The 27,064-nt window shown below is 38.6% G+C and overlaps 1 protein-coding gene across 2 annotated transcripts; it reads left to right on the forward strand.

Annotated features, from left to right (window-relative positions):
• The first annotated feature begins 278 nt into the window (after window positions 1-278).
• hspa4a (heat shock protein 4a) lies at window positions 279-26,568 on the forward strand. 2 transcript variants are annotated; one of them, XM_061898638.1, is made up of 20 exons: window positions 279-384; window positions 475-635; window positions 4,541-4,598; window positions 4,693-4,833; window positions 6,092-6,214; window positions 8,438-8,537; window positions 11,360-11,493; window positions 13,044-13,288; window positions 13,469-13,545; window positions 13,661-13,812; window positions 13,884-13,990; window positions 14,199-14,332; window positions 15,131-15,312; window positions 19,263-19,340; window positions 22,396-22,548; window positions 22,675-22,800; window positions 22,871-22,978; window positions 23,051-23,170; window positions 23,240-23,401; window positions 25,776-26,568. In XM_061898638.1, the coding sequence occupies exons 2-20, from the start codon at window positions 529-531 to the stop codon at window positions 25,971-25,973; spliced, it is 2,505 nt and encodes an 834-aa protein (XP_061754622.1). In that variant the 5' UTR covers window positions 279-384; window positions 475-528; the 3' UTR covers window positions 25,974-26,568. The 2 variants fall into 2 exon arrangements, with proteins under 2 accessions (XP_061754622.1, XP_061754621.1); XM_061898637.1 differs by lacking the exon at window positions 279-384 and having other exon boundaries at window positions 391-635.
• Window positions 26,569-27,064: the final 496 nt, after the last annotated feature.

Raw genomic sequence — 27,064 nt, forward strand, 5'->3', positions numbered from 1 at the left:
AAGCGGTAGAAATGGATGGATATATATATATATATATATATATATATATATATATATATATATATATATATATATATATATAAATATATACATATATATATATATATATATATATACATGTATATATATATATACATGTATATATATATATATATATATATATATATGTATATATATATGCAACAAAATGTAATTTACATCAAGTAAAAAGGAATGTCCATTGAAATGTTCTAGAAACGTAGTCAAGGAGTGGACACGCCCACTATAGAAAGGTCCAGAATGGAGCAGAAAGGACCAAGCTCTCGCGATATGTGCCGACGAGAAGTCAGCAGACCACATTGAGGCTGCATCCAGCGAAGCACAGATCGGAGGCACCGGTCAACGGTGAGAATTATGACCGCAAGTCACCAGAGTCCCACTTAACGGCACCTTATATTAACTTGCCTCCACTTTCCCATTCGTCTGTAACTGCAGCGTGTTTGCAACGCCCAAGTGTGCACAAGTTAGCCGGACGAGAGGGCTTGGAAGATGTCCGTGGTGGGATTTGATTTGGGCTTTCAAAGCTGCTATGTCGCCGTTGCCCGAGCAGGTGGGATTGAGACGGTTGCCAACGACTTCAGCGACAGAAGCACGCCGTAAGTACAGTTTTGTTGTCTTGTATATTATTATATTATGTATTCTTATATATGTCGCACAGGAAGTGCCTTTTTTGTTTGAAGCAAGTCATCGTTGCTGTTAGGGTGCACGTGAATCCGGTGAATGTTAGCTAAACTTGTTTTTTTTTCATAACGTAACGTTTCGTGTAATTTACCCTGCTTTTAAAATAAAAAAATAACAATGCTTCTTTTTCTTTTTTTTCCCTGTGAACGCGGAACTATCTAGAATGTGGCCACAACTTCCTAGCAAACGTAGAGGACACTTTTCAATAGCTGGTTATAGGAGAGATCGTTGTTTTTATTAACTGTACAACACGGTCGCGGGCGGTGCTTTGGGGTCTTTTTTTTCATATTAGTAACGGCCCGATTGGCTTAAGCACCGGCGAACGGTGTGCCTTGACAACCAAACAATGCGCTTCTCGCTGATGACGTCAGCAGGAATATTCTAGCACTTGTGACTAACGTACTGCAAATGTAATATTTTTCCGTTTAATTATTTTAAAATTGAATTTAATGGGTATGTTACATGATTCATCAAATATGTTTGCTAAAAAATGGAAGCATATTGTAAAAAAAAAAAAAAAAAATTGTAGCAGGTTAGAACAAGGGACGGGAACCTTTTTGGCTGAGAAGGCCATGAAAGCCAAATATTTTAAAATGTATTTCCATGAGAGCCATGTAATATATTTTAACACTGAATAGTACGTAGCCCCTAAAGCAGGGGTAGGGAACCTATGGCTCTCAAGCCAGATGTGACTCTTTTGATGACTGCATCTGGCTCTCAGATAAAGCTTAGCTGACATTGCTTAACATGATAAGTATTTTTTTGGGGGATATTTTAATTTATTTATTTATTTTTTGAGTAATGAATAATTCCGCTGGTAATCACAGTTTTGATTGATTGATTGATTGATTGAATATTTTATTAGTAGATTGCACAGAACAGTACATATTCCGTACTATTGACCACTAAATGTTAACACCCGAATAAGTTTTTCAAGTTCTTTAAATCAATTCATGGTATGTGTTAAACAACGTTGAAAATATAAAACATTCTCATGCATTTTAAGCCGTCCATCCGTTTTCTACCCCACCAGTTCAAGAAGTCGCATTAAGAAGTATTTTATTTATTAGTGGCCGTGCGCAACCCGAGGGTCTCTGGTTCAATCCCCACCTAGTACCAACCTCATCACGTCCATTGTGTCCTGAGCAAGACACTTCACCCTTGCTCCTGATGGGTGCTGGTTAACGCCTTGCATGGCAGCTCCCTCCATCAGTGTGTGAATGTGTGTGTGAAGGGGTAAATATGGAAGTTGTGTCAAAGCGCTTTGAGTACCTTGAAGGTAGAAAACTGCTATACAAGTAAATGATAAATGGGTTGTACTTGTATAGCGCTTTTCTACCTTCAAGGTACTCAAAGCACTTTGACACTATTAAAAAGAATAAAAGACTTATTATACTCTAAAAATGTTGGTCTTACTTAAAATGCATGCATTTAGTTGTATTTAGTGTTAAAAAAATTATATGGCTCTCACAGAAACACATTTTAAAATATTTGGCCTTTCACAGTTCTCTCAGCCAAACGGTTCCTGACCCCTGCCCTAAAGGGACATGTTTTTTTTTTGTTTTTTTTTGTTTTTAGATATGTTTCTCGTGCGCACGCAAAAGTTTCTCGTGCCCACGAGATGTTTTCCCTTGAGCGCAAGAAACATATTAACCTGACTCTCGCCAGATCCTTTTAGTTCGCTGAGCTCCACACAAGGATCTGGGCTCAAGGGCATTGCAAACTCCTTCAAGATAGCAAAAAATTATGAACCAATTAGGATCGCCGGGCGGGATTTCATAGATGTGACCTAGCACTGAAACGACTGTTTGATTTAAACAATAACGGCGGCACACAGCGAGCAGTCGTGTGCTGACATTAATTCTGCATATTTTTTTTGCACATATGACATTAATCGTTTACTGACATTGCTGCGTTGTTTCAGTAAAAGTTGTCTAACTTTTTGCTCTGTCTTTATCCAATATGTCGGATGTTCTGTTTTGGATTTCCCATCGTCGCTCTCATCAACATCACAGGTTAATTTGGATGTGAGTGGCTCAAGATATCACATCATTCAATATAACGGACAAGTGGTTTATCCAATCACATACAAATTTTTTTTACAAGACTCACCTTCTGAAATACATCTCCTATTGAGAAGTCCCAGATCCTTGTGTGGAGCTCAGCGAACTACATGGATCTGGCGAGAGTCAGGTTAGAAACATATATGGGGAAAATATTTTTTAGAAATGTTTCTTGTGCTCACGGGAAAACATCTCGAGTGCACGAGAAACTTTTGCGTTAGCACGAGATACATATCTAAAAACATTTTGTCCCCCATGTCCCTTTAGGGGCTCTGTAGAATACAACGAAATGCGTGCATTTTTAAGTAAGACCAACATTTTTAGAGTATAGTAAGTCTCGTATTCTGTTTAGTAACATTGTTATTCTGAAGCTAACCAATAATAAATAAAGTACTTCTTGCCATTAATGCAACTTCTTGAACAGGTGCGGTAGAAAACGGATGGATGCATTAAAATGCTTGAGAATGTTTTATATTTTGAATGTTATTTTTAACACTGATGATTACGAGCGGGATTATTTATTACTTATAGTGTTAAACTATTTCAGATCAGATTAATCTGAGAGCCAGATGCAGTCATCAAGAGCCACATCTGGCTCGAGAGCGATAGGTTCCCTACCCCCGGGTTGAAAAAGTTATATGTGATAACAATGAACTCAGGCATGTCAGCATGTATGTTTAAGGGTTATTGACATAATTAAATTACTATGACATATATGATAATGCATTAAACAAATAGCTGCTACTGTAAACATAACATAATTATACTATAATTTTATTTGTAGAGCGCTTTTCCAAAATTCAAGACGTTTTAATGTGTAGCAAAAAAATAGCACAGTAAACAAAACAAATGGAATTTATGCATTGTATTAATTTTTTATGCTGACACTGCTACCTATCTCCCATGTTTAGGTTGTTCATTAACAAAACAAATGTCCCGAAAATGTGATATGGGCAATTAGAAAAAAACAATTTTAATATATACATATATTTTCCAAATCATGTCAAAATTAATTAGAAAATCAATAATATTGCTTACTCCTCTTGATTTCCTGAGATACTTTTGCCGCACTAATATCTCATTTTTGTATTCATGCTCATAATTTATTAATCATTCTATCTTCATTAAATAAAAAAGTGTTAATTACTGTAAATATAATATGAATTCCTCATGATGACACTGCTGAGTTATTCCCCCATACCATAGTGATAATTATCAAAGAAATGTGCAAAAATGTATAAGGTTATTTGAACAAAAAGTACTTGTTTGTTTTTGTTTATATTTTCTCGTTATGTACTTGAATACTGTCAACAAAGTTGTTTTAAAATAATTATATGAAGTCTTTTTTCTACTCATAAAAGGAGGGGAAAAAACACTCGCAAATGAAAAACAGATTTGGACCAGCACCTGTCGACCCGATTTCCTGAGTGACTAGCCGCGCTGACCGCTCTTTGACATCTCACGCAACACTTGTGTTTGACATGTGTGGTTGTCCGTGATGACAAGCGTGTTTAGACCGCAGTCCGGCGGGACACAAGTGCACTCATCAGCACCACTTTGTCCACCATGTTTGCGACTTGTGATGAATGACTGTGGACAGTGTTACAAAGTGTGTATTAACGTCAAACATTATTAGTCTGATATTATTGGAAGAGCAATTAGTAAAGTGGGATTTGGCGCGTGTCATATGCACATCAGGCAAAATGAAACAGTTAGAAAAGATTATCGTTGAGCATTGGATTTTTATGCTTTCACAGGTCATTTGTCTCATTTGGACCCCGGAATCGATCCATAGGAGCTGCTGCAAAGAGCCAGGTGCCTCAGTCAAATGCATCGTACAGTACATAGTTTAATTGCCATGAAGTGTGACGGTGTTTAACAGTGTTTGTTTGTCACCCCTTGCGTCCAGGTGGTGACCAACTGCAAGAACACGGTGCAGGGCTTCAAGCGATTCCATGGCCGCACATTTTCCGATCCCTATGTTCAGTCAGCCAAGAAGAACCTGGTGTATGATCTCAAGGAAATGCCTTCTGGATCCACCGGTATTAAGGTTAGACGAGTCTTTTTAGTCATTTACACAGTGAAGAAAACAACCATAGTAATCCTTGTCATGTACGGTAGTAACTCAATTTGCGATCTTAATTGGTTCTGTGACAGAGCTCTTTTTAGTCTCTTTATTTAACCCATGCTTGCGCAGCCCAAATATGACATGCCTATTAAAAAAAAACATACTATATTTTAGATAAATGTATAAAAAGAATACAATATAATGTACTACTAAAAGCTACAGTAGTTTAATAAATTATGTAGTCATAATGCACATCATTTACCTTGGAGAGTGGACTTCTGCGGCATCTCCTTCCAGCTGCTTCTCTGTCAAATACACCATCAGCAGCTTATCCATCTTTCATTGATAAATGGCTGCCGTTTAGACATTATAGAACATCTTTGGCTGGTGTTTGACTGGACTCCTCGTGCTTCATGTTCACATATATACATATTTTACATGACATGTTTTTTTCAGGTCACAAATGTATTACTTCAAAAATCATTCCTGTGACACAGCATTTTGTTAATATTGTATGGTGTATAGTTAATTCCTAGTCGACATATTTCTGGTCAAACTCCTAATGGATCTGTCCCGATACTGCAAATAAATGTACATAAAAAAAACAAAAAAACTTCCTCTATCAAAATGGAAAAATAGAGGTGAAGGCATGTAATGACGAAAAGCTGACAAGTTGATATTATTAAAAAATTAAAAAAAATCATTTGTCTATACATATATGAAATGTTTATCGACAGCCTTTTTATAAGACATTACAAATGACATGATGGTATTACGTTTACACCCGAAAACTGCTTTACCTAACAATCAGTAATCATGATTTCAATATTGATAACAATAATCGTAATTATTACTTAGGCCATAATTGACAGCCGTAAATCTCATACATATGAACACAATTTTTATCTATAGGGACAAAAAGTGCAGTTATTACTCATGTCCATCAGGTGCCATCTTTCAAAATTATATATATATATATATATATATATATATATATATATATGTATGTATGTATATATATTTACACACATACACACAGTATATATGCATGGAGACCCTGAAAATAATGTTGTTCTTGGTGCCCTAAAATATGAGGCCTCCTTTAAGGCAACACTTGCCTTGACCTTAAAAAGCTAAATATCAAGATATGTGTGTGTGTGTGTGTGTGGTACGTGTGCGGTACGTGTGCGCCTGAGTATGTATGTAATTAAGTAAGTGGCTATATTTTCTCCAATGGCAGGTGATGTACATGGAGGAGGAGAAGGTGTTCAGCATTGAGCAAGTTGCTGGCATGATGCTGACCAAGCTGAAGGAGACTGCTGAGAGCGACCTGAAAAAACCAGTGGCTGACTGTGTAATTTCTGTAAGCAATATTGATACATAGGGGTGTAACGGTACGTGTATTTGTATTGAACCGTTTCGGTACGGGGGTTTCGGTTCGGTTCGGAAGTGTACCGAACAAGTTTCCACATGGCCATATTAAATAGTGTACCGCACGTTGTGTAAACAATGCACACCTAGGCACAACACGGCATGCTAGCAACGACTGGGCTAAGACCATACCTCGTCTTTTCACCGGATATGTCCTCCTGCGGGGCCGTCCGGGTGGAGTTTCTTAAATGCCTCAAATGTCTGGCATTTTAAGTTAGGGTTGCCTGTATTTTCAATGTACGTTCACGGTTGAGAAGGGGTTAAAAACAAAACAAATAGTGCACGCAGCAGCATTCGTGAGGGAGGGGCAGAGACAGAGAGAGCGAGAGAGTTATGATAAACGCGCATGCGCCGCCAGGCTCTGCTTTTTACCCATAGATTTGAAGTGAAGTGAAGTGAATTATATTTATATAGCGCTTTTTCTCTAGTGACTCAAAGCGCTTTACATAGTGAAACCCAATATCTATTTTTTTCTACATTTAAACCAGTGTGGGTGGCACTGGGAGCACGTGGGTAAAGTGTCTTGCCCAAAGACACAACGGCAGTGATTAGGATGGCGGAAGCGGGGATCGAACCTGCAACCCTCAAGTTGTTGGCACGGCCGCTCTACCAACCGAGCTATACCGCCCCATTTATCAGATTTATTTTTTACTATCTATAGCAGGGGTGTCAAAAGTGTGCCCCGGAAGCCATTTGCGGCCCACATCTAATGTTTTAAAGGCCCAAGGCACATTCTAAAAATACTATTAAAATAAACAAAAAAATCAACAAAAGTGAAATAAAAAAGCTTAAAGGCTAAATGTATTTAAAAAAAAGTTGCAACGTTGACTAATAAAACAAAGCTGTTTTTTTTTCTTTCAAACTGTCATTGCTCAAAACAATATATTGAATCAAAATCAATGTTATTATGAATTATTGACCTATCCTAGGTTCCCACATTTTTTATTAAATAACTGCAGGCAATTAAAGGACATGAAAACCGCAAAATATGTTGACCATTTGAATAAAATTTAAAAACATATTCAATGTCCCCTATTTGATTGTTAAAAATAAAAACAAAAAGCTTTGTTAGCTTGTGAAAGTAATAAGTTAATTTCCACAAAACATTAGGGGTGTTACAGAGAAAACATAGTTTCCAATCTTCAACAAACAAACCTTATTTTACAGTCAAACCATTTCCACTATTTATTCTACATTCCACTAGCATTTCAATTTAGAGTCAGCTCTTCAGTATTCAAACAATTTCTACAATAATTCCACCAGCTTTTCAGTTAAGTGTCATCAGCATTTCAGTTCAGCTTCAGCATTGGCGCATTCACATACAATTTCAACAGAGATTGCCTCGAATTAAAGGTATGTGCTTCCGCTATTAGGCCGAGTACCTGCCAATTATAGTACCAAGAAAAAATGCTGGCAGTAATGTCTCTAAAACATAAGAGGATTTCTTAAAGGTCAAAATATCTCATATCCATGTCCAGGAACACATGCAAAACGTTTAAAATGATAATTATAATAGAACATCCATCTATCCATTTTCTACCGCTTGTCCCTTTAGGTGTCTCTAGGGGCGCTGGAGCCTTTCTTAGCTGCTGTCGGGCAGAAGGCGGTGTACACCCTGGACAAGTCGTCTCATCATTGCAGAGCCAACACAGATAGACAACATTCACACTCACGTTCACACACTAGGGCCAATTTAGTGTTGCCAATCAACCTGTCTCCAGGTGCATGTCTTTGGAAGTGGGAGGAAGCCGTACCCAAAGAACATGAATGATCCAAATTAATCATTCTAACAAAGAAGTGGTTGTGAAACGTAAAACCATGGTTAAAAAAAAGATTTAATATCACATAGTTAGCAAAACAGTGTGTGGGACATGCCAAAGTCGCATACATTTAATGGAAAGAAAATGTATAAAGTTAAGGAAACATATTTTAAGAGACTTATTGTTATATTAATAAATATGTAAACACTTTTCCATTAATAATAAAGCTTCTGAGTTTAAAATTTCTGCTACATTTTCATTAACCCTGAGTAATTCTGATGAGGACACGGAAAGCACCATATATTGATATTGACCCGGCCACTGATTTACAATTTTGACTTTGTATAGTATGAGACTTTACTTATATTAATGTCATGTGTTAATATTTGCAACAGGTTCCCTGCTTTTTCACTGATGCAGAAAGAAGGTCCGTCATGGACGCCGCACAGATCGCCGGCCTCAACTGTCTACGACTAATGAATGAGACCACAGCTGGTATGTGGATACATACGTTCCATTGCTAATTATGACACACACTCCCCTTTCCTCCGCAAATAGTTCCATCAAACCACTTTTTATATTTAAATTGCCATAAATAAATTATTTACAATGTTGAAGCAGCAAAAAAAAATTATATGCGGAGGAACAAGTGTCGAACCGCACACAGGTGGGGAATCTATTGTTTCTGACTTTAGAGGGCACACTTTGACATCTAAATGCAACTTTGTAAGTTTTAGGAAAATTTTACACATTTTATACAGGAAAGGGTATCGTATTTTGGTACTTTGGAATATGGGTACATTTCTGGCCGTGTCTGAATTCACGTAAAACAGTTCCGTATTTGAATACCTTCGTCACCGGCTCAACACTTGGCGAGGAAACAAGCGTCAAGCAGCACTCAGAAAGGACTCAACCAAACTGCTTCTAGGTAATGCTGCAATTTTCAATACCGGCAATGCAAATATGCCTGTGCTAGATTAATACTACAATTGCTTTACCATATACATGCTACTGATTTCAACACCTCTAAATTTGGTAATGAAAACTACATCTAAGATGCATGTTACAATCAAACAGCAAGTGTGTAATAAGTATAATACTTACAGTATAAACACTTTGTAAGGCGCAACATGAAGCTAGATTGGCACATTCGTCTTCATGGCAAAAGCAAGGCAGCACACCGTGGTCTATACCCTAGACCAGGGGTGTCAAACTCAAATACAGAGTGGGCCAAAATTTAAAACTGAACAAAGCCGCGGGCCAAGGTTGAACAAATTAACCGTTTTAATAGGGACCCAAACAAGTTTTGCATTGAATATTAAACAGGCAAGGCTTATGTAGCTTTATAGTCACATACAAAATCGAGTTTCAAATTATAATGAGTAAAAAATATCAAAGGCATATCAAATAAAATGCAAATAAAAATTAAGGGAGCTGGGTTTGGTGGTAGTGGGGGTGTATATTGTAGCGTCCCTGAAGAGTTAGTGCTGCAAGGAGTTCCGGGTATTTCTTCTGTTGAGTTTATGTTGTGCTACGGTGCTGATGTTCTCCCAAAATGTGTTTGTCATTCTTGTTTGGTGTGGCTTCACAGTGTGGCGCATTTTTGTAAAAGTGTTAAAGTTGTTTATACGGCCACCCTCAGTGTGACCCTTATGGCTGTTGATCAAGTATGCCTTGCATTCACTTTTGTGTGTTAAAACAGCATATATTATGTGACTGGACCGGCACGAAAAAGCGGACGTGACGACAGGCTGTAGAGGATTAAGGCAGTGCCTTCAAGGCACACCCCCAATATTGTTGTCCGGGTGGAAATTGGGACAAATTTGGAAGAATGGTTGCCCCGGGAGATTTTCGGGAGGGGCACTTAACTTTGGGAGTCTCCTGGGAAAATCGTGAGGTTTGGCAAGTGTGAGTATCAGCGGTGAATGCAGTGTTACAGAGGCATCGCTGCTGTATAATACCGGCGGGCCAGCTCTAATCTTAATTTGATATTACCTCAAGGGCCAAATGAAATTCCACGGCGGGCCAAATTTGGCCCGCGGGCCAGAGTTTGACACCCACGCCCTAGACATCGACTGATATGGATTTTTTTTTTGGGGCAGATACGATTATTAGTCAAGGAAGCCATGTAAATAAAAACAATTCTCGGCTCCTTCACTTCGCTTATATTTGAGACATTTTTCAAGCTGACTGACATAATTTCTTCCATGGATGTTACACAAACTATGATAATGTGTGTGATGAAACATGCTTTTTTTTCTTGTTTAATAAGTTTTCCATTTGTCAAGGTATTTAAACGAACTTTCGAATTTTGGCAGAGATATATTTTCTGCCGTCTAAATGTTTATTCATATCTGTCGCGTTATTTGATTGAAACAAAGCACATGAAACTCTGCGCACTTCTTTAGCGAGCCTACGCTCCGATTGTTGCGGACTGAGATTCGCTGAACCACTCCATTGGTGCAGTAAGGAAAACATACAAAACGGGACTGGGAATATTCCATGAAAGAAGGACAAACACTGAATGGCAGATATTCAGAGACATACTGTAGGCTACCAGCACTGCGATAGGAAAGAACGGGCACGGTCAAAACAGCCGAGCAGACAGGAGAAGAATTCGTACAAGAACACAAATAAATGACTTGTCAGATATATACAATTGTATTTGTGGAGAATTACTGACAATGCAAGTATTTTTTTGTTCTTTAATGATTTGGAAAAAAAAGAAAGTAACTTTTCTCATGCAGGACAAAAAAGGCTGGTGCTTGAGCAAATTCACAATTTATTAATTATTAAATACTGGTACAACATTTATAACACTACTGCCATCTAGCATCTGTAGGCAGAGTCTACCATACATTACTTTCAAAAGAGACTCAGAAATGCAATAAGAAAACAAGATGTAACAACTGGACAACACGGGTATCATAATTAGCTCCTTTCGAAGTGTTAAATTAAAAAATATTTTGTTTTTGAAAAAAATAACATCAGTTAAAAGTACCAACAATTGGCACGGTTTATAACCGGTATCAATTCCCAGGTACCACTAATAAGTGGTTGTGTGGTTGTCATTTTGGTGTGACAGCAAGCTTTCACTGACAATGTGAACCATTGATTAATGCTTTACCAAAGAATCACAGGTGTTCCTGAAACGAGCACTTCTAATTACACAGTGAAGTGTCTATGCCAACCCCCTTGAAAATGTATATGAAAATTAATATTTGATGTACTGTACAAATGTATTTCTTGTGTGGCTGTGGCAAAAAGCTGTTGAACAATTGTTGTGACTTATGTCATGCTGTGTTTGTATATTGCAGTGACTCTGGCCTATGGCATCTACAAGCAGGACCTGCCGGCTCCAGAAGACAAGCCCAGGATTGTTGTGTTTGTTGATGTGGGCCACTCTGGTTACCAGGTGTCCATTTGTGCCTTCAACACAGGAAAGCTTAAGGTAAACCCAAGGGTCTGTACCAAATAAATGTAAAAATAGTAGTGGTGTAATTACAAGCATGTGTGGGTTAAATGCTTCAGGTTTTTCCTCGCAGTTCCTAGGGTATTTTATTTGTCTTTAGCGTTTCATTACGGGATGGATGAAAAGTTATTCTGTGTTTCTCACAGGACTGCTACCGATTTGGCCATGAGGCATGACATACGTTCATGTATTTTCTAAAGAAGGTTTAAGGAAATCCCTGGTTTACGTATTTTACAGGAAATGCGAAATGGTACTAATAGAAAAAATGTCTCCAGGTTTTGTCTTAGCACTATTGCTAGACATGACCAATCAAAGGCAAAAGCTGCACACTTGTGGAGTTGCTCTGTACGCTTCCACACCTTGCCTTTCACAGAGGCCGTAATGCACACTCCCTGGGCTTCTCGAGGTGCCCAGCATGTGTTGATATTTGCTCTTTTGTGATAGCTTGCCGAGTAAATGTATGATGCAAGAAACACTTCCTGTCTTTCCTTTGGTATACCTCTGTACTGAATCCAAGGATCCTTACTGGTATTTTGTTTTTATCCAAACACATGTACTGTTACGTCTTTAGTATCAGGTATCAACATATACAGTAGGACCTCAACTTACAAGCCTAACTGGTTCTATGACGGTTCTATGACTCAAAACACTCATATCAACGTCTCCAATTTAAATTAATTGAAGTCAATTTGATTGGTGATTGGCTCCCAAAACAGCACAATTTTAAACATGCCTTAAAAAAAACTTTTAGATAAGAAATGTCTCCAAACAATACAACAGATTGTACTACTAACAATTACAATAGTATTATGAAGTGATATAATAACAATCTGCAACATTTACCTTCCTTCCAGCTGTTTCTCCATCAAACACACTATGAGAAACTGTTGCATATTTTCATTGATAAATGTCCACTGTTTAGATATTATTTTAACTTTCTTGGCTGGCATTAGTCTAATTCTGCTTACAACTTATAGCATAACAATTAGCCAAGAGACCACACTCATCTCGAAACACTTTTAAGTTGGGGCAATCTTAAGTTGAGTTACCACTCAAGCTGCAAAGTTGTGGAGTTGACAAAACTGATCTTTCTTGTAACTATTTCTTATTCACTGGCAGACCAGGTGTGTATGAGTTTTGTCAAAAAGCTGCATTACGATGCATACTGCCACCTTACAGCATGCGGCTTTTAAGGGGTGAAGGTTTCAGATGAGAGAGGACGCTAAAGGCAGTGCCTTAAAGGCACGCCCCCAAAATAGTTGTCTGGGTGGAAATCGGGAGAAATTCGGGAGAATTGTTGCCCCGGGAGATTTTCGGGAGGGGCACTGAAATTTGGGAGTCTCCCGGGAAAATCGGGAAGGTTGGCAAGTATGCTTACAGGTAGCACCAAATTTAATTATGGCGGTCCAAATGTATTTGTGGCAAGCCCCCACAAATAAATGAATGTATGGAAAATATTGATCTTGACCAATGGCCGTAGGTTGTCTACTAGCTGTATATTTAGTCGCTAACCTGGAGTGCCTTTTCAGGTCCTGGCAACCGCGTTCGATTCCGAGCTCGGCGGGAAGGACTTTGACGACATCCTGGTCAGCCACTTCTGCGAGGACTTTGCTAAGAAATACAAGCTGGACGTGAGGTCCAAACCTCGCGCGCTTGTGCGTCTCTATCAGGAATGCGAGAAGCTCAAGAAGCTGATGAGCGCCAACTCCTCGGATCTGCCGCTCAACATTGAGTGCTTCATGGATGACATTGACGTGTCCAGTAAGCTCAATAGGTAAGATGCAGAAGGTGTGCGACAAGTTAACTGCCTTCACATTATTTCTATGGAAATAAATGCTTGTAAATTACAAATAGTTCATCCATAAATTATTTGTCTATAAGTGAGATTCCTCTGTGTTTCAGTGTGTTACTATTACCCATCGTCCATAAATGACTTTTAGTTATGTGTCCACAGAGGCCAGTTTGAGGAGATTTGTGCAGGGCTGCTGGCCAAAGTGGAAGGGCCACTGCGTAGCGTCATGGAACAAGCCAGTGAGTGCATACCACTTTTAATGGCAGCTGGACGATCCCATGTTGAACCTATGCTGAGCAGCATTTGTTGGGAAATGAGGTCTCAATCCAAGTATGTGCCTCTCTCTGTGCCCAGAGCTGAGGAAAGAAGACGTGTATGCGGTGGAGATCGTAGGCGGTGCCTCCAGAATCCCTTCCATCAAAGAGCGAATCAGCAAATTCTTTGGCAAGGAGCTGAGCACCACTTTGAACGCCGACGAAGCCGTGGCCAGAGGCTGTGCCCTGCAGGTAAACAGCCCACTGGTCAGTATAACAATTGGTCTCTGTGACATGATAACTGTGTGTTCTCCTCCACACAGTGCGCGATCCTGTCTCCGGCCTTCAAAGTCAGAGAGTTCTCTATCACAGACGTGGTTCCTTATAGCATCTCTATTAAATGGAACTCGGGAGCAGACGAAGGACTGAGGTATGCAGGTGCTACTTTTAAAACGAGGTTATGCTAAGTGGTCACATCAATCCTGAATTGTTGGGGGCAAAATAATATATTGTATCATATTTATGAAAAAAATCCAATGTCTTGTGGGTGACATTGTAGTCGTCCACCTTCAAAGGTGTTTCTTTTTTTCAGTAACTGTGTTCCTATTTTTTATATCTTCCGTCTTTGTCTCTAACAGTGATTGTGAGGTTTTCCCAAGAAACCACGCATCTCCCTTCTCCAAAGTGCTAACCTTTTACCGAAAGGAGCCCTTCGTTCTTGAAGCATACTACAACAACCCCAAAGAGTTGTCCTACCCCAACACTTCCATAGGTACAGGCCAGCCTACTTATTTACCTACATTTGCGGATGTTTGATGTTTATGCAGATAAGCAACTATAAAGGTCAAATCAGGCTGCATATTATGTAAAGGTGTGCTATTTTATCACGTTGGGAAGTGAGCTCGGTGACCTACAAAAGCATTTTATGTAGTGCAATTTTAATTCAATATTACCTCTGTTTCCATCCGTACAATATGTTTTAAAAGGTCAGACGAACAGAGATTAATATGAAACCGAAGCCATTTGTTTCCTTAGGAAATAATGCAATTATTCATTTCAAGGAACACAAAATCACTTAACACAAAACACATTTCATAGATTATTATTATTTTAATTATCACAAGTCATCATCATAATTTTACTCACAGAAACAATGCAAAATACATCTAAATGACAAAATGGATGGTTGCTGGCACTCGCAGCTTTCTTTGGCCTCCATGGTAGCTTATTTTGCAGATACTTGTGATGTAACTGTGTTAGTTGATAAGGAAAAAGCGACAGAGCTGGGGGAATTTTCTTTGGGATGGGGAATCAAAAGCAGGCTAAAGCGGGCGTGATTTGCAACAAAGACATGAATGTACTCAGGCAGTGTTTTAAAAACTCTACAAGACTGAGTCACCAACGCGTAAGATTCTTTGTTAGGGCACTCCTTTCCGTGGATAAAGAGACTAGTTTGTTAGGCACAAAGATTGGCAAGACGCAAACTACTGCGAATACCCTTTTGAAAACTTGGATTAAAAATCAGCATTTAACGCTGGAGGAACTAACCATTTCCTTTCTAACCCTACAGGACAGTTCCTCATCCAGAATGTGGTTGCTCAGACATCAGGCGAAAGTGCAAAGGTCAAAGTTAAAGTTCGAGTCAACATTCACGGTGTTTTCAGCGTGTCGAGTGCCTCACTGATAGAGGTCATGAAATCGGCAGATGGAGAAGAGGCAATGGAGACGGACCCTGCAGTGAAGGAAGAGGAGGTATGTGTAGTGTTTATTTATTTGAATGATGCTCTCTGGCCGCGCCTTAGCTGTCACATTTGTCATCACTAAGGAATTCAGCAGGCTGGTACAATGACTTCCCTTTTGGTGTCTTTAATGCTGCTTTGCTACATTGTTGTTGCCACCACGCTACCTGCTGAGTCAAAGCAGCGACTCACTGAATATCAAGGCGGCGGGGCCTCAGACAACCAGAAAAATTATGCATGTACTCGTGAGGCAAACCGTAAATACCCCAATTAATTAGGTATACACCAAAATGAAATGCTTGGCACAAACAGAAAATAAAGAAAATCAAGGCCAAAAACCAAAATATAGAAATATATTAATTTGCAAACTATTAATTGAACCTGGGGATAGGCTGATTGACAACAGTAAATTGCCCTGAGTGTAAATCTTTGTGTTGGCCCTACGATGAGGTGGCTTCATTTGACCTTTCTTTGTGTTTTTTCAAATCCTGGAGCAGAGAGGCATGCACTCCTCTCCCTCTGCTTGAAAGCTTGATTTAATGTCCAAATAAGTACGTCCACCTCGCTGTGACGTCACAACATAGCCAGACTGCAAAAGCCAGTCAAGGTAGGCAACCAAAACTACGTGCAAGTTCATGCCAGAATGCATGTACCTATGAATTGACGCTTTGGCGTTAACATGAGTATCCAAATTTGTAACATTTATTATCTTACATGTAAATAGTAGACACAATCCCACTAGACCTCTTGAGGTAAAAGTGGCATTTTTTTCTTGATTAACAGTAGCTTAAATGTTCTATCAAAGAGAAGTACTTTGGAACTTCGAGTTACGAACCGAATTGGTTGTTGAACATGGTTCGTAAATCGGAAAGTTCATATAGCGAAGTATAGTTCCCCATAAGAAACAATGTTAAGTTAAAGTTAAAGTACCAATGATTGTCAAACACACACTAAGTGTGGTGAAATTTGTCCTCTGCATTTGACCTATCGCCTTGTTCACCGCCTAGGAGGTGAGGGGAGCAGTGGGCAGCAGCGGTAGCCGCGCCCAGGATTAATTTTCTGGTGATTTAACCACCAATTCCAACCCTTGTTAAGTGCCAAGCAGGGAGGTAATGGGTCCCATTTTTATAGTCTTTGGTATGACTCGGCCGGGGTTTGAACTCACAACCTACTGATCTCAGGGCGGACACTCTAACCACTAGGCCACTGAATGTAAACATGAATAATTGATTGTAACCTTGACAAAAGTCCTTATTTTAGTAAAACATAATGCACACTTTGAAAACACTACAATGCATATATATTTGTATATCAAACAAACATAGCAAGGGGGTAATTGATCAGCAATCTCTTCTTTGTCAAAACAACGGCAATCTCAAATGTTAACGCACGCACACACAAAAGTTCCGTTGATGGTCCCATAAAACGTAAACAACCATGTTGCTACAATAATAAAAAAAATAGTTTAAAAAGTAAAATAATTTTTACCTTGCTGTCCGCATACTGCAGAGACAAGGAAGGGAGGGCAGTCAGAGAAAGGGCACAGGGATGATGGGAAATGTGTGTGTTTCCTCTACTTTCTAAGTTTAAGTTCACAGCGAATTCCTCCTTTTTTCCAGTCTGGTATCTTGGCTTTTGAACCCATATTGAGTAAGCAAAATAGAGAAAACTCTCGAGAAAAGAAACCCATGCTGAAGCACTAACAAGTCGCAGCCGACTAATTAACTGCGTAAACAGGATATGACGTACTGTAGGGGACTCTGCCTCTGCACTGTAAAGGAAGTGATGGCTTCAAAATGGCAGCGCCCTCAGGCCTCCACAGGCAAAAAAAATTACAGATCAACCGATATGTTGTTTTTGGGGTCGATAACAATTATTAGTGATGAAGAAAGACGATGACCGATATTTGGAGCCGATATTCATTTAAAGTAAAAATGACATATTGACGTGAAAATGTTGAAAAATACTATTACAAACTCCAACACTTAACTTTTTTTAAATGCATGAAGCATATTTATTGAAAAAAAAAAAAAAAGTGCAGGGAATTCCTTGGCATAGTTGCATTTCTTATAAAGATGAATAAAAATGTTAATAAATAGCTACTTGAAGATTTGTATCCCTGAAATAAGTTGCATCCACTGTGACTAATGAAATTATTCCAAATTTACGACCGTTGACATTGACAGACTGTTATACAGGCTAATCACCTAGCAATATTACACATTACAAAACGGGAAGTTATTACAACAATTTAAAGTACAAAATGTAATGTACAGATCAATCAAAAGCAATATTCTGGTGGAAACAAGGGTTACATCATTAACATCTTCTTCAAGGCATTATCGTAACAGTCCACGTTTTGTGTTATGTGCAATTAGGCAGCCAACATACGTATAGACTGTATCAGCCTATAAAAAATATTTCAAGGATTAAAATCTTGCACGAAAACTGTTTTGTTTTTCTTCAGCTTCTCGTGTGGCTATTTTTCCTCCTCTTAAGTGTGTCCTTGCAATAAAACTAAACTTGGTAGTTTCAGTTCTTTAATCTCACTCAATCACACAATGATCAATGATTTCTGCAGTTTTGTTTCAAGTGATTCACAGACACATAAGGTACTACGAGCTTCCGTATGTTCATTAGGTTTTTTTTTATATTCTGCTCATAGTAACGTTAGTAGTAATTGTTACATGTAGACGACTGGGATGTTTATTACAATTACGTGAAAGTTTTCAGATTTTTCACAGGTTCAACAAATCCGTACACTTTCTCCGCCGTGGGGTTGACAAGCGTCAAACCTGTCTAAGACCTCGGTTTTGGATTGGCTCTGGCTCTGACTTGTATGCAGTTTGCGTAACCAAGCAAATGGCGCAATAGGCGAAGACAATTGTGGAGCTGAGGCACGACTGCTTCTTAGGCAAACTGATCGCGTCCGTCGAATTAGAGAAAGGGTGACGCTTGTTTGATGATTGTTACATTTTAAATGATAGTAATGGTGATAATAGATGTTAAATATTACTAATCATTGTCAATATTTTAAAAAAACTAAAAGGATTTTTTTAAAAAGGCGATGTCGATTTCTGTCAAAATGCAAAATATTGGCGCTGATAATCGGTCCACAAAATGAATAAAGCATTCGTGCGCTGAGACATGGTTGACGCAATCTTAACGTTCATAGACTGAAAGGATTGCAAATCAAGGTGTTCGTAAATCGATGTTCTACTGTATTGTATCTTATCGTCGAGAGCGTGAGCTGCAGCATTGAGTCTGTCGCCTTGGCGTAAATACCTTCTTGAGTTTTCAAAAATGCCTGCCACTGACAGAGTGGACATGCTTGGTAGTACTTTCCTTTTCTGTGTGTTGTTGTTCACATAATCAGAATGGTGACCAGAATGTTTGGATTTTAGGTGATATATTAATGTATACCATAGTGCAGAACATCTTCGAAAAAGTTCCCATTCTTTATAATCTCCACATTTCACGTTTTGCAGATTGCTGTCTTTCTCAGAAATATTGAAGCACATCCACATTGCAGACATGTTCACCATGTTTCTCCAGACAAGCACATGGTTCCTTACTTGACCACAACATCCGGTTTCGGCAGTGTTATTTCGCTGATCAAAGTATTTTTCGGGTTGCCGAAAATGTGGCGCTTTCCTACAAGGAATTCTTTGTTTGTTCTATAATCACTGGGTGTGTGGTCTGTACATCAAATAACTATTGGGGTCTTTCTTTAGCGCTGGGTCAATGACATTTGCATTAACAACTGCTGTTGGAGGCAACCTCCTAAATTGAACTGTCATATGTAAAAATATTTCAAATTCCCTGAACAACTTTTCAATTATGGCCTGATTTTAATTAATACCACATCCTCATTGTGGTTTTGGTAAACAAAAACCCAGCCTAAATATAAAGTATTTACGGTATTTCACAGTTCCGCCGTGTTTGCTTTTTGTTTCATGTCAGAACAAAATGCAAGTGGACCAGGAGGATCAAAAAGCAGACTCTGGCGGAGACAAGAAATGTGAGACTGAAGAGATGGAGGTAAAAATTGTTGACTGAAATTGATGAATGCTACTTTTCCAAGCGAGCCGAAGTATGCTATACTGTCATGTTCCTTGATGTTTTTTAGAAAACGTCCTTTTTGACATTTGTTACACATTCTCAAAGAATACTCTAAATTTAGATGCTCACAGCCTGAGGGGGCATAATTACTGGGGCAGAGTCGTGTATAGGTACACTATGGACAATCCAATTTGAAGCGATCTAATCAATGATTGGTCAAAATGCACTCCCGTGACTACAGGGCGCCATGTTGCGTACGAGTTTAAAGCCGCAGGTAAGCGACACTGCACTTCCTCACTTCCTCATTATACATTTTATCTAATTTAGGGGTCTTAAACTCAATTTACCCGGGGGCCACTGGATGCAGAACCTGGTGAGGCTGGGCCGCAAGAAAAGATTTCTTAAAAAATCTAACATGCACTTTTTAATGTATTCACCTTCTATGAATGGCTTTCCCGCCCTAGCAACATACTTGCCAACCCTCACTATTTTTCCGGGAGACTCCTGAATTTCAGTGCACCTCCCGACAATCTATCGTTGCAACCATTCTCCCGAATTTGCCGACATTATTAAGGGCTGCCGTGACTGCACTGCCTTTAACGTCCTCTACAACAGTGGTTCTCAACCTTTTTTCACTGTGAACTGTGAACATTTTTTTAATTTAAGTACCCCCTAATCAGAGCAAAGCATTTTTGGTTGAAAAAAAGAGATAAAGAAGTAAAATACAGCACTATGTCATCAGTTTCTGATTTATTAAATTGTATAACGGTGCAAAATATTGCTCATTTGTAGTGGTCTTTTTTTAACTATTTGGAAAAAAAGATATTAAAATAACTAAAAACGTGTTGAACAATAAACAAGTGATTCAATTATAAATAAAGATTTCTACACATAGAAGTAATCATCAACTTAAAGTGTCCTCTTTGGGGATTGTAATAGAGATCCAACTGGATTCATCAACTTAATTCTAAACATTTCTTCACAAAAAAATAAATCTTTAACATCAATATTTATGGAACATGTCCATAAAAAGTCTAGCTGTCAACACTGAATGTTGGATTGTTGTATTATTTTTTCACGGTTTATGAACTTACATTCATATTTTCATTGACGTATTATTCAATAATATATTTATAAAGGATTTAGGATTTGCTGCTATTTTTTTAATAATAATTGTATAATAAATCTCACTTGAAGGGGACTATTGCTCTACTACATGTCATCGCGCACGCTTTTACATCACACAACCAATGTGCCAGCCCTATAACATGTTGTATGAGACTTGTGCAGAACAACATACGTGGCTACAAGATGTACTTGGTCAACAGCCATACAGGTCACACTGAGGGTGGCTGTATAAACAACTTTAACACTGTTACAAATATGCACCACACTTTGAACCCACACCAAACAAGAATGACAAAGCCTTTTTGGGAGAATTTCTGTACCTTAACACAACTTAAACACAAGAGAACAAATACCCAGAACACCTTGCAGCACTAAGTCTCCCGGGCTACAATATACAACACCTCAACCGACTCAAGTAGGGAGGGTGGGGGTGGGAGTTTGGTGGTAGCGTGGGTTTGTGTATTGTAGCCCGGAAGAGTCTGGGTTGCATGGGATTCTGGGTAATTGTTGTGTTGTGTTTATGTTAGATGCGGATGTTGTCCCGAAATGTGTTTGTCATTCTTGTTTGGTGTGGGTTCACAGTCTGGCACATATTTGTAACAGTGTTAAAGGGTTTTTTACAGCCACCCTTAGTGTGACGTGTGTAGCTGTTAATCAAATATATTTTGCAATACCACACGTAGGTCTTGCATTGCCAGATGCAACATACAACTGTGTTTGCACGCTGTCAGCTCGGGATGTAGACGGCGACAAAGGCAGTGCCATTATAGCACTCCCTGAATATTGTTGATCTGGTAAATATTGACAGGGGCTTCGATAGAATTGGTGCCCTAAAATTCAGGGGTCTTTCGGGAAAATTGGGGTCTTTGGCAAGTATGACGCTGTCAAGCGCCCTTCATATTAAACTTGCGGGCCTCATCAACATTAAACTGTCATATCGAAGTGCGGGCCGCATAATAACGTCTCGCGGGCCACATGTTTGAGACCCCTGATCTAATTGAAAAGTGTTTGCCGTGTCTAAACATGCCCTGTTTGCGGCATGGGTATGCGCCACTCGCAAAAAATGCGGGAACGTTACCCGAGACCTGAAAACAAGAAAATATGGGAAGTAAAGGTTTGCTGGAAGGGCTGGAGAGCCAACAACAGTTTATTGTATAAGGTAAGCAAGCTTACATTCACATGGGAAACATGGTATATTTCACTCTCAGTAACACTCAATTTGCCAGACTAAACTGTGCCACAAAATTGCACCTTCTCTGCATGTCTCATCAATAATTCCAACTAAACTAATAAATATTGCAGTAAAAGCAGCATTATTTCCTTATTCAAGTTATTATGTTGAAAATATCATCAATAAAAAAAAAACAGAAGTAAAAGCACAGACATTTAGTGCAGTGTTTACAAACAATACATCGGAGGCAGACACCACAGTTGAAATACTACACACTAAAGTCATTATTTCTCTGTAACTGTTAGTCCAATGAAGATTTTTTGTTCAATCTTAGATGGGCTGTGATTTAACTTTAATTGCTTTGGAGATACACTGAGATTAAGTCTAAGTTAATTGTCTTCCTCATGGTGTTTTTAAAAGCTGAAGTTGTATTTTTGAGTTATTTTGCCTTGATTTTACCTGTCCGGCCCAAGTGGTAATAGATTTTCCTCCATGAGGCCCCTGAGCTAAAATGAGTTTGACACCCCTGCTGTAAAGTGTCTTTTATCTGATTCTTTGATTAATCAAACTAACTAATTGAATATAATTACTTTATAATATGCTGTGATGTGCACATAGTTTACAATTCCTTTACTGTGAATATTTCTCAACATCAAAACACTTTTTCAAAAAAGTGAAATTTCTGGTTCCCACATTAACCTATCAGCTCAAAGGATTTCCCCCTCCTGATTTCAGACGGCAACAGAGGACAGTAGGCAGGAAAAGAAAAACGACCAGCCTCAGGCTAAAAAGCCAAAAGTGAAAACAAAAACCGTGGAGCTTCCCATCGAGAGCAATTTGTACTGGCAGCTGTCCAATGATGTGCTAAATACGTTTGTGGAGAATGAGGTAATGTGTCTAAAAGTAGCAGGCATTTCAAGCATGCACTCAAAGTATTAGCTTGACCCAGCTGTTGGCCATTTTGATCACCAAACAAAGAAACGTGGCTCTAAATCTACTTCCATTGTTCTCCAGGGGCAGATGATAATGCAAGATAAGCTGGAAAAGGAGCGAAACGACTCAAAGAACAACGTGGAGGAATATGTGTATGAAATGAGAAACAAATTGTATGGCGTCTTAGAGAAGTTTGTCAAAGAAGCGGTGAGAGCACACATGCGCAAATCCTCGCTCTTGGATTTTTGTTCAATCATTTTTGGTTTTGTGCCTGCAGGATCGTGATGCGTTCTCCCTGAAACTGGAGGACACAGAGACTTGGCTCTATGAGGACGGAGAGGACCAAAAGAAGCAAGTTTACATTGACAAACTTGCAGAACTGAAGGTGGCTGTTGAGTATTAACACCAGTACTGTTGCTGAGAAACCAAGCTGATCAAATGCTGAATGTGTCTACAGAATATCGGGCAGCCTATTGTTGAGAGAGCCATGGAGGCCGAGGAGAGACCGAAAGCATTCGAAGAGCTAGGCAGACAAATCCAAATGTACATGAAGATCATTGCCGCCTATAAGGCAAAGGTAACAATCACCTTGTAGGTGAAGGGCCCTGTCTTAATGTGCCACCAATGAGCTGTACTGTCCAAACAGGAAGCGCAGTACGACCACTTTGACGAGCTGGAAGTGACCCGGGTAGAAAAGCAGGTGAACGACACCATGGCTTGGATGAACGGCAAGATGAACCAGCAGAACAATCAGGACCTCACACTGGACCCTGTGGTCAAAGTGAATGAGATCCAGGCTCAGTCCAAGGTACTGAAACTACATACAATTTTAACATCAACACTCATTCCAAGAGGACCTATGAGGATGGTCATCTACATTTAAAACAGTTACTTGTTATTTATATAATATGCATCAGTGTTGGCACTTGGAATTTTCCAAATGGGGTCCCAGGGACCCCAACAAGTCATAACAATGGGGTCCCACTTTTTTGTAACCGTTTTGAAAACAAAAGATAAATCTATACATTATCTTGTTATATCTCATATTCTATATTGTGTTTTGGAAAAAGGTTGCCATAAGTGTTACTCAATTTAAAAAATAATACAAACGAAAACACATTTCTATGCATATGTAAATTTATTCAGTTATAAACATTCATTCACTTTCTTCTTTCCTTCATGGATCTAAACTTTACCTCTGCCGGTATTTTTTTAAAATTTGTATTTAATAAGTTGTAGGTGTATTTATTTCAGTATAAAAGTGTAAAAAGTTTTTTGCTTTGGTTATGAAATTATGATAATCGTATGCCAGGGCATACATGCATATGACAAATTTAATTGATTATTCTCACCTGTATGGAGATCATCAGTCGTTTAAAAAAACGCCACATCTACAATTTCATGGCAAATAATGCCAACAAACTTAAAATTTTGCAAGTTAGTTTCAATTTCATTTAATACAGTGGCCCTCAATGCCTCTAGCATTTCATCTATGGCTTGGTGACAGTCATAAGCTGTGTGTTCCCCTTTAAGAAGGCGGTATGTGGGGTGAGTGACGTGTGTAAGTGTGGGCAAATTAGGAGCGGGAGCGCTAGCACGTTCAGGAGTGTTAATAGCATGGTTGATGTCGGGTTGGCTTTGTGGAAAAAAATAAAGAGTTGTAACAAATCGTCGGCCTCGTCATTCCGACCAAAGAGCGGAACTGTAGGGACCCAAATTGGAGGGTGTTTCTTGGTGCCTGGTGAGAATGGATCTTTGAAAATCAGTGCAACCGATCGTAAAGGTGTTCTTTTTCTTAGCCCGTTTACATGGTGTGCAAAACATGTTTCCATCTTCATAAGTGAGCCATTTGCTGAAAACTGGCAATTAATAATTCGACCTGGCAAATGTAAACAAAACACCGACGGAACGCGATAATCGGTAGAAAAATAAAATAAAATCCGCGTCCAGGAGACGCATGGACTTCCGAAATTTCTATTCCTCTCTGATTTCAATGCATGAAAAGACACAAAATTGTCTTAACGCCAACACTGCTGCATTAAATGTTCTCTGGTGTAAATTTTTCTCCAGTCCCTTTTGTGAGGGACCTGCAAGATGTTAAATTTTGGAGGCTTTCCCAGACTGCAAATGAAACCACCCTCTCCAAAAGTATCGCAATTTATCTTTTAAAAATGTACACCATTTGAATACATATCTTGAAGTTGTCACCGCTATTTTATTTTTTTACAGACACGATCAAAAATAAACTTGATAAACATTGTATTGATTCACAATTGGTCACAACATTCGGACTGCATAAAAAAGCTGCGTTTTGTGTCACTGCATGTCAGTGTTATTGTGCAATTGCAAATTTTCCCCTTATTGTGGATGAGCAGAGAAGGTAATCATGTACTGTATTTAGGAATGGTGCTATTGATCACTTTAGTAATTGAGTAATCTATTTAATTAGTATGTTGATTAATAGAGTAATTGTATAAAACACACTTTATAGCCTCAATGCATATTTCAGGGAAAAAAACATTTTTTTCTGTTTGCCATAACCTTCATTTTTTTTTTTTAATACATACACATCACCATTGAAATTACACTTAATATGTGCACGTTAATACCGTTTTTTAACATTTTAAAAACTCTGCTGTTCGCTGACACACAGATCACAATACCACACACCACCGCTCTCATGAGCGCTCTTTTGCAGCCACCGTGCGAAAACTATGTCTGCATATTTCAAGTTCCAGGCAGTCAATGCAGTCCAGATTTCATACATGCTCATTAGTTAATCATTTTTAATAGCTAATTAATTTAAGTAAAGGAATCAGTGAAGTAAAATTATCTAAATTTAGGCCTTTTTCTTCTTGAGTTGATCGATTCAGTTGATTAATGGTCGCAGCCCCAACTGCATAGGTTTACTTAATTTTCCACCTTGTACTAAGCAGCCAGACCCTTTCCTGTGCCACAGTAGGTTCAACATCCGCTTCTATGGTTATCATCATACTTTTTATATTTGCTATTGCTCTGCATTGGTGTCACAAAACACTAAAAAAAAGCAAACATCCTGAAGTCTCATGAGATTTGATGATGGGTTTACCTCTAAAGTTTTGTGTGACTTTGATGCAGTTTTATTTGTGGTTGATACTGGAGATCATTTTGACCTTTATCGTGTCGTCATTCTTTCCACATAGGAGCTTTACACAGCCTGCAACCTTGTCTTGTCAAAGCCCAAGCCCAAAGTGGACCCACCAAAAGAGAAGACCGAGAATGGGCCAGATGAGGGACAGGAGCAAACAGAGAACCAGTGCCCCAATTCAGACAAAAACCCACCAAAAGCCACGGAGCAAACTACGGCGGAGACTAAACTTCCCAACATGGACATAGACTAACTTTTGCATTTGAACGTCACGCTTCTGAGATTGATCGTGAGGCTCCAGCAGCCTCGGCATTGTGGACATGTACAGCAACGTCTCTTATCAGTACTACTCTTGTCATACTGCTTTATTTCTTAATTACAAAATAGTTCACCTATGTTTATTATTGAACAGTCAGAAAGGATTGATCATTATGTTTGTAGTATATCTTACTAAGGTATAAATAATGTTGCAAAGAATGTGGAATGTTCCAGTGTTCTACATGATGTGTGCATTTCACTCCACATCAACTGGATTATTTTGTATTTAGATTCCAAAGAAATGTTGTTGTTTTTTCTGTGTTTTACTGTCATGCAGGTTTCTATTGGCTGGCAATGGTTGTGTAGTTTACGCTCTGGTAGCTTTGTCATTTTTGTTTCTACTCAACAGTATGAATGCTCGCCCAGGAAATCATGTTTCTTGGTGCTGCGATTGTTGTCGCAGCGTTATTATCCTTTTAGAATAAAATACAATTAATCCAAATAACTACAAATCAAGTGCTATGTGTGGAGACACTTGCCAGTTTTGTTTTAATTTCTTCATTTTTTAATAAAACTACTCCACAACCAAACGCATAAAATTGTGACGATAATTGCAATCTGTAATCATGGGCTCTTGTGAGATATAACTTACAATAAAACAATTGTATTTGGACGAACCAAAACAACCAAGTCGCATTGATAGGATATGTGGGGCTCTTTTTTTTTTTCCCCTAATGTGATGAAGTTTTTCTTAATGAGCCATAGAACACACAAACATTGCTGTTTTTTTTTGTTTTTTGTTTTAAATTTCAATAATTACAAACAGTAAGTCAAAGAACAATATAAAACATAAAACATTATGAAAACAGTACAAAACAGCGCCAGGGGGTTGTAAATTAAAAATAACAAAAATAGAATACAAAAAAATATATAATAAAGTGCAAAGCCATAGGCTCATTCAGATTCATTAAATAACTTACATTTGGAACAGTATCATCGTTTTCACAGCTTTTTGTTGTTAGAAGTAGAGAGTGTTCTAATGTAAAGTTCAAACACACAAACATTGCATTTTGAAAATATACAGAT

Source organism: Nerophis ophidion, linkage group LG04 (genome assembly GCF_033978795.1).
Source record: "Nerophis ophidion isolate RoL-2023_Sa linkage group LG04, RoL_Noph_v1.0, whole genome shotgun sequence".
Classification (NCBI taxonomy): Eukaryota; Metazoa; Chordata; class Actinopteri; order Syngnathiformes; family Syngnathidae; genus Nerophis; species Nerophis ophidion.

What these genes read in the sequence shown, in the direction of transcription:
- hspa4a (XM_061898638.1), top strand. Translation starts at nt 529, where the DNA reads ATGTCCGTGGTGGGATTTGATTTGGGCTTTCAAAGCTGCTATGTCGCC. An exon ending in GTGTCCAGTAAGCTCAATAG is followed by an intron (nt 13,289 to 13,468) that starts GTAAGATGCAGA and finishes ATGTGTCCACAG; the next exon opens with AGGCCAGTTTGAGGAGATTT. An exon ending in ATACGTTTGTGGAGAATGAG is followed by an intron (nt 22,549 to 22,674) that starts GTAATGTGTCTA and finishes ATTGTTCTCCAG; the next exon opens with GGGCAGATGATAATGCAAGA.